Source organism: Nanorana parkeri, unplaced genomic scaffold (assembly GCF_000935625.1).
Source record: "Nanorana parkeri isolate BGI_ZX_2015 unplaced genomic scaffold, ASM93562v1 scaffold743, whole genome shotgun sequence".
In the NCBI taxonomy this organism is placed as follows: domain Eukaryota; kingdom Metazoa; phylum Chordata; class Amphibia; order Anura; family Dicroglossidae; genus Nanorana; species Nanorana parkeri.
In genome coordinates this window covers 28,954-44,353 of record NW_017307011.1, presented here as the reverse complement: position 1 = coordinate 44,353, position 15,400 = coordinate 28,954, and the positions used below count along the sequence as shown (strand labels likewise).

The window sequence follows — 15,400 nt, the reverse complement described above, 5'->3', positions numbered from 1 at the left end:
GTCATGGATTGAACAGAAATATGAACAATTATAAAATACTTTATTATTTCATAATAAAGTAATTATAAAATAATTTCTTTGTGTTTATTTGATTCCTATTCAAGAGAATTACTTTATATATAGTCAATATAGGCACAGAGGTAAACATTTTTAACATTTTCTAATGGTGGTGTGCCTCGTGATTTTTTTCATGAAAAAAGTGTGCCTTTGCACAAAAAAGGTTGAAAAACACTGCCTTAGCTGATTTATATGGGTGGGGGGTACAGTTCTAGTGGATGTTTATATAATATGGGGGGGGGGCGAAAAAAAATGTTCTGCCCCGGGCGCCAATAACTCTGGTTACGCCACTGTGTGTGAGCGACCCCCATAGGAATGTATGGGATTTTATTTGCAAAGGGAATTCATCAGCTGCGAGGAGTTCTGCTTTAAAAAAAAAAAAAAATTGTCTTGAACTATATAATTTTTAAAGATAATGTTTCCCTTCCCCATTAAAAAAAAGATGAATGCATGGAGTATAAATTTCCGATAATGGTGGTGGGGCCGTTAACCCGAGCGGTAGCAAAGAAAATGAATACAACTGGAACTGAACAAGGCAATCAGGTTACAAGTTTAAAGGAGAACTATGGGGCTTTTCCCCATAGTTCTCCTTAGTGTAACGGGAGGACACAAACTAGCGAAAGCTGGCTTTGCCTATCTAGAGGCAGAGGGAGCTGTACCCTCACCCTCCCCCGTCCGTTCCACCAGTCAGCGCTGGCGGATCAGAGCGGGGAGGGGGGAATCCAGCCCCTCCCCTGTCACGGCACAGAGCCGTGACAGGATCGAGAGGCGAGCGAACGCTGGTATGTGTTAGCTCACCTCCCGATCTACTGAGCCGACCTGTGACAGTCTCATTGTCACAGGTCGGCTAGAACTATGAGGTGAGTGAAAAACACTCACCTCATAGTTCTCCTTTAAATGTCATCTGATTGCCACTGAACTTGACCATTTGCTGGGTCATTCGTGAATGATCGTTTCTATCAGGGACGTGCGGTCAGGGGAGGAAGCTAGTATTATGCATTAAAAAGCTGTCAGCTTCAAGTCTGAAGCTGACATCTTTTTCTCCATTCAGAGCTGCTTGTTACAGGTTACACAGCAGGGAAAGCCTCCCCGCTGTGTAACCTGTCATAGAGGGAGTGTTGCCTGTTAATTACAGGCAGCTCTGTATCCGGCTTTTGACAGGTAGTTAGGTTACACAGCAGCGGGCTTCCCCACTGCTTGTGTAACCTAACTTGGTGGGGCAAGAGGTGTCACAGCCTCTACTCTGTGTTAGAGGTGTGAGCTCTGTGGATGGCTTGGACCAATAGCAAAGCACCATTGGTCCAAGCTGTCCAATCAAAAAAAAAAGAAAAAAAAAGTGAGAACATCGATCTTGATGCCTCACCAGTGATGAGCAAGTGAGGGACAGGGAGGATCCTCCCTGTCTCCTCCCTTCCTCCTTCCCACACAGCTTGGTTACCGAGCTGGGGGCAGGGCTTTGGTGTTATGGGGGCAGAGCTTCAGGTGGATGGGGTGGAGCTTCGGCGGGACGGGGGATGCCTCACCCAGCACAGCACACACTTGGGCACACACTTGGGCACTGGTCTAAGATGCAAGTCAGAGAACCTGAACTTCAATGCTGTCGCTTCTTCTCCAAAGTTAGTGCATGTCCAGTCAAAACATTTTTTTTCAGTTATGGATTTAGCTGTTAAGGCTGCTTTCAGACCTAAGTGTGAGAGTTCACAGGAGATTTCGGAGCATTTATATTTGCGTGTTTTTGGAAGTTTTTTTTTTCCCCCCAGGTGTATTCCGGATTGAGAGTTTTTGTTTTAGCCAATGGAAGGCTAAGTACTAGGAGATGAAGATTGTTTAACCTTGAAAAACGCAAATTTTCAAGTGTTTTTCAGACAGTTCCATTGACATCTGTGGTGAAAAATGTCCCATTTTGCTTCAACATTAGCTCATGTACCTTTTTCAGCTTAAGGCATTGAGCTACAAGCATCTGAGCGCTCAGATGTGAACAAGCAAAATTTAAATGCATGGGATTTCGGTTGTTGAGCATTTTGGAGCTTTGGGCCTCAAGCTATATAACTCAGCTCTAAATTAGAGCATTGGTTTAGAACCCATGCCAGCTTGTTACTACTACCTGGGGCTCTGTTGGACAGATTTACCCTCACTTCTAAATGTATTTTCTTTATTAGATTAGGTGAAAGCTAGAACCTTTGTCAGATTTTTATTTCTGTCTACTGTATGTCCCTGTTGCAGATTTTTCCTCACTCTGTCTGGTGAAAGCATTGTCAGCAGGGCAGAAAGTGAGGGTAAATCTCTCTAATGGAGCCCCGAATAGCAAGAATTCTAACCCTTCCTCACTATGTTCAAAATTAGAAAACATTTTTGGCTCCTTTATGGTCTCATTTGAAGAGGCTGTCTATCTTAAGCAACCAAGTCCCTCTGGTTCCTCCTAACTCAGTTGTCAGATGTATGCAGCTCTATAGAAATTGTATCATTTGAAGTGTATGAATAGCCAACACTTTTTTTTCTGTTGGGGATAGAGCGGTAAAGGGTTAAAACCAGTCAGTTTCTTTTTTCTGTCTATGCTCAACTGAGAGCTTTTTGACTCACTTAATCTTCCAGAGACTCATTAGGAAGTTAGAGGAAATCTCCAAATGGCGGGGAATTCCCATTTTAAGCAACTGTCTCTGAAATTGTTAATCCCATTGGAGTTTTTCCTCTTACCGCTTGTTCTGCGGTAAAATTTTGGATTTCCCCTCTCTCTCAGAGACAATGGTCACCAGTACAAATAGAAGGGTGAATCTCCCCAGTAGGAAATGCCAGGTTTGCTTTGAAAAAGAGTGGTTTATTGTAACACTGTGACATACTGTATGTCCATGCTAACTGGACTGAATTTAAACACAGTTAGCCCCTATTTAAACCTGAGTGGTGTGTTAATACACACCAGGGTGGACCAAAGCACGCACATACACTATTTTTCTTGACACAGCAGAGTAGTGCATTACTGCACTTTACTGTGCTCTGCAATGCAGGCGCAAAGCTTTAGTGCGATGGAGGGTGCCATTCAAAACAAGTGGCATCACCATTGGCACAGTACTGGGCTTTGTGGTTGCCCTCAAAAGTGTGAAGCCAGTCTAAAACATATTTCCAGCATACTGACTGATGTACATCTGCAATGGGAACCTTATTTTTTTGGCAGAAAGATTGCTTGCGTACAATATTTTCGATGATTTTTATATACATAGGCATAAGACAATGGGCTACTGTGCACTTACCTTCGTTCGGTCCCAGTGTAACAGAATGGGATTCAGTAAGAATATCTTTGACTGGTTTACTGTTGTATATTATGGCGCTGGCTGTCATGTTGACCTTTATCTTCTGGGATTCAGCCACAGAGTTTTTGAACGTCAAGCTGAGTTTCAGATCATCACCAACTTGTGTTTCGGCCGCTTTTTTAAAACTGGCAGAAAATTCCGGTATTGGGGGAGCAGAGGAATCACTAAACATTTCCCTTGCAGTAGCAGAACCCACCATTGTAACTGGCGGCTTGACTATTTGCTTTGCTTTTTCAAAGATCTCTCTTTCTTTATCAGAACCTGGAAGAAAAAGATGATATAACAGTAAATGAATGTGGGCCGTGAAATACCCTGCCAATTTTTTATTTTTTTTTAGTTTTGGATAGCGTAGGATAGCATCGGGGAGACACAGCAGGAAGAGGAGATGTCTCGGAGATGTTTGGCCCGAGTGAACTTCTAACTACAGCTTATGAGGATTTTAAATCCCAAATCTTTTCAGTATATCTGTGTTGCCTCACCAGTTCAATTCAGTAGGTCACTGTTCTATCCCTCTGCCTGGTTTCTGTATATACAGGTGAAACTCGAATAATTAGAATATCGTGCAAAAGTAATTGCAGTAAGTGCTGCAAAAGGGGTCCAAACCAAGTACTGAGTACATATGCATGCTTGTACTTTTCAGAGGTCCGATATTGTTCTATGTACAATCCTTGTTTTATTGAATGCATGTAATAATCTACTTTTTTGAGGTTGTGGATTTGGGGTTCTTGGGGTTTTCATGAGCTGTAAGCCATAATCATCACAATTATGACAAATCACGGCTTGAACTATCTTGCTTTGCATGTAATGAGTCTATCTCATATATTAGTTTCACCTTTTAAGTTGCATTAGTGAAATAAATGAACTTTGCACGATATTCTAATTATTCGAGTTTTACCTGTATGTTTGTTTCAAATAAGTAAAGTGCACAGCTTCCATTTTTCTGCATGATGGGTTAGTATTTTATTTAAAAATATATAATAATGATAACGATGATGATAATGGCATAGTAGTAAGAAGGTGCAAAAAGGTTTCCAATTTTAGGCCAGGATCACATCCATCCATGTCCGCTCTTGCCCATTTTTTTAATATCATGCATTGTAGCATATTTATACCCATTTCCGTTACGTGTTGTGGTGCATTTGTAATTCATTATACACGTTTTCATGCATCATGCATCATGCATTTTTTTGGTGTGTCTAATGAGCACTAATTTCCTACAGTGACATCGTTGTGAATTTGGAAGGATCTACTTTCTGGATTTCTGAGTCTTGTGTTGAGGAATGCGATCACAATGTCTGCTATTACATTTTTCAGCAGCTGCCGTGGTAGCTGCCGAGTCACGCCTCATTTTTCAAATGCAATGCAACACATAATATATATTCTCCCTGCTGCTTAGAGTTACATAGTTACATAGTTACATAGTATTTGAGGTTGAATAAAGACATTAGTCCATCAAGTCCAACCTATTAGGATCTCATTCTAGGAGTACCTGTACCCCTGTATATTACGGTCCCTTAAGAAATCGTCCAAAAGTTTCTTGAACAATTCCACATTCTTTGCTGAAATCACCGCCTGTGGCAGTGAGTTCCAGACCCTAACTGATCTTACTGTGAAGAACCCCCTTCACCCCTTATGCTGGAATTTGTTTCCCACCAATTTTAGGCGATGGCTTCTAGTTTTTGTAATGGAGTTAATTTTAAACAGTTTATCGCTAATGTTGCTACCACCATAAGTCATTAAGGATTCCTTAAAGTTGGCATGGGACACTGCAGCTGTCACATGCCGGCTCTATCTACCGAGAGCTGAGTGATCATATAACCTCAGCTCTCAGACTCTTTCTCCAGAGAACAGTGACTGTCTGAGATCGCTCCCCAGAGGAATCGCCCCTCTCTGTTCTTCCAGAACTTATTGGTGGGGTAGATAAGGGAGAGGGCGGGTACAGCTGGCTCTGATGGGGGAGGAAAAAAGCAACATTTTACAGCAAAGTGTAAAATTTTTCTTGAGCCAACACAATTTTAACAGTGAATTAGGTTTTCGTTCAAGAAACTCAATTTATTTCAAAATCGAATGTTAACCCCTTCACGATCCATTACATGATAATCCCATCATGGGTCCTTAAGGGGCTAAACAGACTCCTGGCGGGACACTGTTCATATTTCTAGATCAGCTGTTCAGGCCGTCCCCCCATAGCTTATTTAGAGTGGAAAGGTGATACTGGGGTCTTTTGGACCCCAAGTATCACCTTAAAGAGTACCTGTCACCACCAATATGCTATCACATTGGGGGCTTGTGAGAAAAAAAAACGTTAAAGTCCCTTGCCCCTGCGAGCACGTTTGTCTTTATATAAACACGCGTTGGATGCGCCTACGTATGAAAACAACGATTGTGCTACACTTGTTGGGTATCGCCGCACAGGTCCAGAGTGAGAGCAATAATTCTAGGACCAATATTTATGTGTATCTCTAAACTGATGACCTGTAGGAGCTTTTAAAGCATCGTCTATATACTTTTTGGGTACTGAATTTTGTTGCGGTTTCACGGACGCAAACAATTTTTAACCTGGGCAGGTTGGTTATCTATTTACTCGCTGGAACCACATCTTTTATATAGTGTTTTACGGCACTAAATGTATGTTAAGTGCATTTTTCACTAATTTTTGGGGTTTGTTAATAAGTTGCGCTAATGTTGTGCAACATAAAAATTTGCAACTGCAATCATTTTATTCTATAGGGTCTTGGCTTTCAGAAAATATATAATGTTTGGGGGTTTTAAGTAATTTTCAGGCCTAAAATGGGGATTATAACATGTAAAAAAAAAACAAAAAAACCTTGGTCCTTAGGGGGTTAAAATCAAATGAAATTTACAGCAACATTCCACAAATCTCTGATGGCATTATCAAATGTTCTGGCCTGATTTTTCATGCAAATGTTGGTAAGAAGACCTACCAGTGTATGGCCAGCTTAAAAGACTGTCAAGACATTTTCACTAGTAAGCAATGGCTTCCCCGGCATTTCCATTTACCTGCCTGTCACTGACCTGGAAGAATACAAGCAGGCCCGGCGCTACCGCAAGGCAAGTCAGACGGCCGCCTTACGGCGCTGCAGGGTGAGGGCGGAAAAAACAGGGCATTTTGACAAGTACTTGTACATGTCAAACTGCCCCGATGTTTGCTCTATGTTTTTTTTTTCACTTACCTTCGGTGCGGGAGAGCAGCGGCGAGTCAGCGCTGGTCCAGTGGGAGGAGCTCCAGGTGGGGTCCTAATTTAGCTGGCCGGCGACTACCAGAGGATCCCGACATGCACGGCACCTCAGGCAGTCACCGGCCAGCTAAATTAGGACCCCACCTGGAGCTCCTCCCTCGCCGCTGCTCTCCTGCAACGAAGGTAAGTGAAAAAAGGGGAGGGGAGGGGGGAGCAAAAATGCACTTTGCCTGTGTAGACACGGATCCTAGCACCGGCCCTGAATACAAGTCAGGGATGTCATAGAAAACTGATAACTCCTGATCTGTACACTTGTTTCAAGACAGTGCCTTATAACAAATTGAAGTTAGAGGGTCAACATGATAGCCAGAAAACTAGCAAACTCTTCACCCTTTTGTGAATAATCCTGTAGGTCTATGACAGCCTCTGTGCATCTCTCAAAGCAATGTTCTTATGTTTTTACATGTATAAAAAGCAAAATGTTAGCTCAAAGTATGGCTTGTTATTGGAGTTGTTTCTCCCCCGACCCATCATATTAATTCTTGCTCTCCTTGTTTCTTTCTCTGCAAGATTTGCACAAATTACACCATAATTAAATGAGCAGCATCAAAATAAAAGATACCTTCTGGGTATTTGTAGTCATTGGTTATATCCCTGCGTTGAAAAGCACCAACTGCTTTGGTACTGGTGAGCTGCCCCACACCAGCAGGCTCAGAATATGCCAATGTTTTTCTTCCATCCGTATGCTTAATCCAGTGTGCTTGGTCACAATTCACTTCACCAAACACAAATACGGTATCGTAGGGTTTGTCTACATCTCCTTCCTTCACAGCCTTCTGTGAGGTCGGTCCCAATCGGTATCTACCTGCATAAAAACACAGCCATGTATTGTTTGTTAGCAGAACATGATTAGATCTGTAAAGTGTTCAACATTATGGAATGCTCTACTTCATTGCTACTATCTCATTGGTCAGAACTTGTCCCATCCCGACACACCTCACTAAAGACAGGGCTGTATTTACCATAATGTGAGCAGCACCTAGTGCAGCAGGGGAGGGGTGTTAGCACCAAGCCTCAAAATGAGCAACTTATAATAACTGTTTCCCTATTTTGCCCAATTCTGGATGTTTGTCTAACTGTAACCAAAGAAAGGGCCTGTGTCAACAAGCTTTTTTTTTAGCTTTATGCTGGTTTTGCATTTCCATACAAGTTTATGGGAATGTAAAATCCTTCTCGAAGTAGGTCAAATGTACCAATCAATGAATTTTGAATAATCTCAGAAGCATCTCAAACTGATGTCCAAAATAACGCCATTGACCAAAGCTCATCAACAAAGTCCCAAAAACCTTTCCTAAGAGAAATATGAGGGTTGACATTGCTGAGGGTCATACATTCTCCATCTTGGCTACTTTCCTTGCTGTATTCATAACAGTTTAGCTGCAGTGGTGGGTTCAGTTTTGGTTTTATAATTTCAAAGAACATGGAAGCAGAAAATCCCCAGTTGCGGTTCTCCTAGCCTATCTCCTATCATAGGACCTGGTTTAGAGAATCCGAAATATTAAAGTGTACCTTACACTTAAATCCAAGGTCTGCTTATTACGGATCTACCCCATTTATTTTGCATTATACATGTAATACAAAAAAAAATCTGTGGAGACAAGTTAGAAAAAATACTTCCGCATGATGCAACAGTCCTTAGAGTGGGATCCTGAGACAGCTGAAAATCCAAAATCTCTTACACAGCACATGAGTATCTTCTTAAAAAATTTTGAGATACTCAGAATTCCCGTGATCTTACTCAAAGGACTGTGACATCACCCTTTCCAGTGCAGAATTCAAGCTATAGGGCAAATATATTTTCTATATTTTTATGCCAATTTGTTTTTTTTTTAGTGATAATTCCATGATTTGAAATAGAGGGGTGGCCCTGATGTAAAAAGCAGACTTTGCATTTTAGCACAAGGTCTGTTTTAAGCTTTGACGTTTTTAAATATAATAAGCCAGGGTGTAGATCTGCCCTATCCATTCATTAGTTGCTATATTTTACCAAATCAATTTATCCAATAAAGGTCATGAATGGAAGCAGCCTTTAGGTGTATTTATACAGGGCATAATGTGTAGCCCGAATCACATACCTCCGCTACGTTCCTGTGGAGTTGCATCCAGTATTTGCCATCCATTATAAAGTGACCCAAGATCCTTTCTAGTAAAATAGGCTTCATTCCATGCATGGAAGTTCCTGTGAATAGAAACACATAATACTTAATTACTAAAGTAAAAATGGCCATGGTCTGAGTTACTGCAATACAGTATTTTGATTGGACCCTCAAATAACAGACTTGTTCAGTACATCCAAAAACATATTTTCAATTTTTGGTAGTTGTTTGAGAGTTAAACCATGTGACAATTTCTTATATCTTTCAGGGACTCCACTGTCAAATCTGCATATAAAACATCTCCCACATGTCTATTTAGCTGCCTGCAATCTGACTATAAATGGTACATTGGTCTATAACCGGACCTAAAATAGGGACAATTGGAGGAAAGTGAAGATAGATTTTAACCTTTTCAATATTATTTAACCATTTTTAAATTTTGGGCACACATGTGCATGCACATTTAACCAGGATATATAGGATATATAGAGTTATAGTGCCTTCAAGGATCTTGAAACCAAACAATTTTGTATACAGTTTGTTATTGGTTGTTGTGGTTTATAAAATGTTATTTATAAAGTTATGTAATAAAAGTCTGCTTTGGCCATTTAAACTCCACCTTTTCGTGTAGTGCATTATTTGGTTAAGGTTGGTATTGGGTTTCTGGTAAAGGGGTTTAGCCAAAGGGGACCTCTGAGCTACCTTAATCATGGCCTACACAGAGTCCTGACCTCAACCCGATAGAACACCTTTGGGATGAATTAGAGCGGAGACTGCGAGCCCGGCCTTCTCGTCCAACATCAGTACCTGACCTCACAAATGCGCTTCTGGAAGAATGGTCAAACATTCCCATAGACACACTCCTAAACCTTGAGGACAGCCTTCCCAGAAGTGAAGTGAAGCTGTTATAGCTGCAAAGGGTGGGCCAACTCAATATTGAAACCTACGGACTAAGACTAAGATGCCATTAATGTTCATGTGCGTGTAAAGGCAGGTGTCCCAATGCAAGATATAGATATACTGTATATTTATTTATATTGAATTTATTAGGGATGCACCCACACCGGTTTTTCACTATCAAGTACGGATATTTTTTTCCGGTACTCGCCAATACCGAATACCAATAGCGGAAGTCCCAATAAGGAAGCCAGGCGGCGTGTAATGACTCGCCACCTGGCTTCCTGATTAGCTGGGAAGCCAGGCGGCGTGTAAAGACTCGCCCCCCGGCTTCCCAATTAGAAGTGAAGCCGTCTCCATGCTTCTCATCACTAAGCATGGAGCCGGCTTTCTGGCCATTCAGAAAGGCGGGTGCCGTGTTATTACGCGCACCCGGCTTCCTGATTGGCCGGGAAGCCGGCTCCATGCTCCCTCATCATGAGGGAGCATGAAGCCGGCTTCCCAGCAAATCAGGAAGCCGGGGGCCGCATCATTACATGACGCCCGGCTTCCTAATTGGCCAGCTTCCCGACCAATCAGGAAGCCAGGCAGCGTGTAATGATTTTTTTTTCACTTCACTTTATTGCTGTCAAACAGGAGCTAACAAGACCCTGTGTGATAGCATTTGGATGTGACAGGTTCTCTTTATTGACCCTATCACCTCCAACACAGGAGTTATAGCACAGCACTGTGCTGGAACTTCTGTTCGGGTGACTTCAAACCTGTGCCGCCCCTCTGCTCTGCTCCCTCTGCTCCGTGCCGCCCCGAGACCGGGCCTCGGTGGCCTTGTCGGGAATCCGGCTCTGGTTGTAACGTTCTACCTTGTCTCCCAATAGTCCACAAACAGTTTAATTAGGTGCACCTGCCACACTTACCAAATGCTGTCCGCGCTCTCGCCTTCATTCTTTTTACCATTTTCGTCATAGAAATTATCAACCAAGAGATTTCCATCTGTGTCATGAGCAGACTGGAAGTTTACAATCAGCCTGGCTGGTATCCCCAAGCATCTGAGAACTAGGCAACAGAAAAAAAAATTAATGCAAAAAGATTCATCTTCTATTCATGGCATAGATACAGTTGTAATTAAAATTATTCACCCCCCCTCCCCCTTGCAAATAAGGTTTATTGCAAAATTTGCAGACTTTCAGCTGTTTGCAATGAACAAGTTATTAAAAGTTGAATTTGCAGAAACCACTTTGGGGAAACATTATGTTGACAATTGCTTGTGTTTGATTTGTACATTACATTTTGTCAATAAAACTGATTTGCAATGGGGGTTGAATAATTTTGATTTCAACTACATGTCAATTATAGAACTTTCTTCAAAGATTACAAACTTGCTATATAGAAGTATATTCATATAACACAAACGTATGCATTTTAAATAGCTTTATGTATTTGTGTTTATTATCCATGGTCAACCAAAATAGAATTTGTAAAATTTATTTTGCACAATTTCAGATTTAAAGCGACCCTGCCAGGTTTTTAAATAATTTCCAATGCCATCTCCCTGTAAGAAAAAAGACATCTTATAATCACCTCTCTGGTGGCCCAAGTCTCCAACCTCCTCTATGTTCCAGCTCTGCAACCTCAGTCAGCCTCCTTGGCATTCAACATCTCTTTATGCCTGTGCCCCCTGCCACATGCTGTGGTTGCTTTTTCTGAACCCCAGTTCACTGCTTATTCTTTTAGTAATGTAGGTGTCATTAGAAGGAGCCACCCAGCCAGGAAATTGGGCAGTTGAAGATAAAGTCAAATTCTACGTAGTCTTTCTGAATATCATTACATCAGATCTCCTTTCACAATGTGTTTGGACTTGTTTTTTTTTTTAAATTCTATGCGGTTCTTTATGTTTTATAGAAGATTTATAACCTCTGTTGGCTCTTTGTTTTCTGTGTTCTCATTTGTAAGCTTTCTTCCTACTGCTATTTGATGGGTGTTGGACTTATCAGCAAGGGAAGATCTCCTTATTTCCTGTCTATTTGAGGGGTGCCAGATACAACAGGGAGCACCCCTCCCATGCATACAAGCAGCAATGAAAACAATTTTTTTTGTAGTGTGAGGAAGATTTATAACTTTTGTCAGTACTTTAAGGATTTCTATTGTCCCATAGCTGATGAGGGAGATTTCCGCTTTTGGTCTGATGTATAGACCAATATGAAAAAAATTACTATTTAATGACTAAATGTGTTTTACTGCACTAAACTTTATCTTTCCTCCAAAGAATTGCATTTGGCTCTATGAAAAGCCAGTCCAAAGAAAAGTAGTGGTGAAAGAAAGCACTCCTGGGTTCAACCAAACATTTGCATATTCATTTACATTGGGGTTTTCGGCAGGGTGTGTCCTTGCCTACTTACTTTTATCCCAACAGGGGCTCCACTTTCTCATCCTTTAAATTTGGGAAGATATCCTCATATCTCAAACCTCCGAACAAAGTGCAGTTGTACTAAAATTATTATGCTGTTAGGCCTAAGACATTCTTTTGAAAAGCTTTACCTGTACAAAGTACTCCTGCATACACCCAACACTGCCCAAATTTGACCGGTCCATTTTGCATCCACTGGCGGAGAATGGGGGCACTTCCGTTCCATGTTGTAGGGCTCAATCCACCACTGTAGTTTCCACCCCAGTTCCCAACAATGACTCCATTGTCATCATTGCTGTTTACCTAGAGAATACATTTGCATTGCTTTGTCAAGTTTGTTAATGTGTAATTCTTTTTTGCGTCAAGTTAAAAATATTCCACCTACCATAGCACTTAGTATTCTTCCCACGTAAATGGGATCATTTCTGCGAGACACATGCGTGGCTGGGTCCTTCTTGTACTCTGGACTCCTGTCAAGCAAGGCCAGGGTGATGTTCAAGATGTCCTTTTCAAGCTGTGGGATTAAACATAAAATATAAATCTCAGCTAAATGTCATGATTAAAACAGTGATGAAATGAAGGCATATACTGTATAGCAGGGGGTCTCAAAGTACCAGCCCACAGGCCATTTGCAGCCTACAGACCAGTTACTTTTGGCCCGCAGGCAGGGCTGCTAGGTAGAGCCGGCCCTCTTGTACTGGGCCTGGGCTTCATCATGTCAACAGAGGGGCACAGGGATAGAGAGGGGGCTCTTACCTTTTGCTTTAGCCAGGGGCATAGCTAGGGTTGCCACCTGTTTGGAATTCACCCGGACCGGTCCAGGGTTTTTTTTAAAATTTTTATTAAACAATTTTCAAAGTATGCAAAACAAGCACTGTAGATGTATAACAATTCGTAGAAGAGAATAAGACTGACATTACACATCAATGTGATTTTGATAACATTGATAAATGGATGAGCATGTTGATTACCATTAACGCATGGTAAGTAGCCAAAGAAATAACACTATATATATATATATATAGATATATATATATAGTATTTAATGAGGAATACATAATATAAGACAGAGCAATGGAGCAAGAAATGAGTAAGAAAGGTAAAGAGGAGAATGAGAAGGTAGATCAGAAAGAGTGGCGATTATGGTAATTAGGGACACTCAGGATGGACAGGCATCAGCCCCATGTATATATGATAAAATGTTATGAGGTATTATACATCTTCCTCACATAGCATCCAGGGAGGCCATATGGCAAAGAGCTGAGGATACCGGTTGTAGAGTTGAGCCGTCAATTCTTCCATATGCATCAGTTTATTGAGTTCTGAGATCCATTCCAGTGTAAATAGAACCGAGTCAGATTTCCAGTATCTAGGAATGACAGCTCTGGCTGCAGTGAGGAAATATCGTAGTAGATCCTTTTAAATAGAGGAGAAGGAATCGAGAAGGACTGATAGGAGAGCTACTTGGAGGGGCAGGGGGGTCGAGGAGGATAAGAGGATGTGACTTTTCGGCACGTATCAAAGACTGGATCCCAAAAAGGACGTAGTTTAAGGCAGTCCCACCAGATGAAGCATGGTACCTACTTCAGAGAGAAAGCACCAGCATGCGCCTTGTATCATAGGGAAAAATCTGTGAAGATTGTATGGACATTGGTACCATCTGGTTAACATTTTGCAGTTACACTCTTGGGCTGTGCTAGCAGGAGAAAGGTTGTGTGTCAATGAATAAGCTTTGCATCTGTCATTCTCAGAAAAGGTGCAATTGAGTTCTTTTTCCCATGCGTGCATGTATGGTGGGGTCCCAGATTCTCTTAGAGAGATAAGTAGTTTGTATAGTGTAAAGATCAGGTGAGTAGGGGTTGTTGGAAGAAGATACAGTTTCAAATGCAGTAGGTGGTCTATGTGGCGCAGACGTCTTTCATAGCGACTAATATAAGTCACGGAGTTGAAATTATAGGAGCCAATCACCTGGGGAGTAAGTAAATTCTTCCCAAAGTGAGGACATCGGTTTTAGGCCATAAGAGGAGAGGGCAAAACAGATGTAGGAGGGTTGTGCAGAATGGCCATCAGAGAAATGAAGATTTATCACAGCCTGGTGGAAAACCAGGGTTATGTAAAATTGGGGTCATTGGACCATCATAGGTGGAAATGTGCCAAAAACATACTAACCAGTCCCAGGTATGCAATATGGATGAGACCCTAAATGGAAAGAGAAGATATCAAGGGCAATTAGTAGGGGCAATTCAACAAAGGGACTATACTGGAATAGGAAGAAGCAAGCTATCAAGCTGCACCCAGTCTTTATGAGAGGAGTTATGTATGGCACCTAACAGTCTAGTCAGATGTGCAGTTAGGTAATGTTGCATAATATTAGGGAGATTAACTCCCTCTAAATGTTTAGGTAGAGTTAAGACCTGAAACTGTAGTCAGGGTCTACGTCATTTCCAAATATATTTAAGAAGGCCAGATTTAAGTGTGCAGAAAAAAGATTGGGGAAGTGTCAGTTGAACAGTCTGAAATAGCTAGAGTAATCTAGGCAGGATGTCCAGGATGTCCATGTTAAATAGTGCCATGTGACCAAACCTTGAATGGGATTTTGTGTTCCAAACTTTGAATTTGAGAAATAAGCATCAGTAGAGGTTTATAATTAAGGTTGTACATGCGATCTAAATGAGATGGAATCAAGATAACCAGATATTTTAACACCTCAGGTCACCAAATAAAGGGATAAGAGGCCTGTAAGTTGGTAACCGCCAAAGAGTCTAAGGTAACATTCAGAACCTCATTCTTATGCGTATTAACTTTAAAATTGCTTAGGGGCCAATTATCTTTAATATCTGGGATAGAGCAGGGAAGGCCGAGTTAGAGCGCTGTAAGCGGCCGGTGTCTCGCCTCCCACACCGCTCAGCCTCCTGTCACAGTCCGGCACAGCAGTGTGTGGGCAGAGACAAGTCGCACTGTCACAGGAGGCTGAGCTCTCCTCCCTGCACCGCTGGATAAGCCTCCTGTGACAGCGTGTCAGAGAGGAGAGCGAGGTACAAGCACTCAGCGATCGTTGAGTGTTTGTACATAATTGAGGACATGGTATGTGTACTATATCCTCCATTGTGAATGAATGGGAAGTGATCTACATCCCTTCCTGTTCATTCATAGTTGTAGTTATAGTAAACATACTCTGTCCTCAAGTTATGAATGAACAGGAACACTCCTGTTCATTGATAACTGGGGATACAGTTATTTTTAAAGGGAAATATCAGGGGTCTGTTTAGACCACTAATATTTCCCCAAAGCCCCTAAAAGTAAAGTAAAAAATAAAAATATTTAATAAAAAATGAATTAATAAATACAAATAAATATAAAAAAATTAAAAAAGTTTATTAA

General features: G+C 41.4%; 1 protein-coding gene across 1 annotated transcript in view; it reads right to left on the bottom strand.

Moving 5' to 3' along the window:
• Positions 1–15,400, bottom strand: part of LOC108793365 (protein-glutamine gamma-glutamyltransferase E-like) — a gene marked incomplete at its 5' end in the record, with an annotated part of 38,314 nt that overhangs the window by 4,118 nt on the left and 18,796 nt on the right. Inside the window, 6 exons of the mRNA XM_018564287.1 lie at positions 3,303–3,623; positions 7,185–7,423; positions 8,694–8,801; positions 10,530–10,668; positions 12,151–12,322; positions 12,405–12,533. Of these exons, the coding sequence (XP_018419789.1) occupies positions 3,303–3,623; positions 7,185–7,423; positions 8,694–8,801; positions 10,530–10,668; positions 12,151–12,322; positions 12,405–12,533 (1,108 nt within the window). The remainder of the gene's footprint in view (positions 1–3,302; positions 3,624–7,184; positions 7,424–8,693; positions 8,802–10,529; positions 10,669–12,150; positions 12,323–12,404; positions 12,534–15,400) is intronic.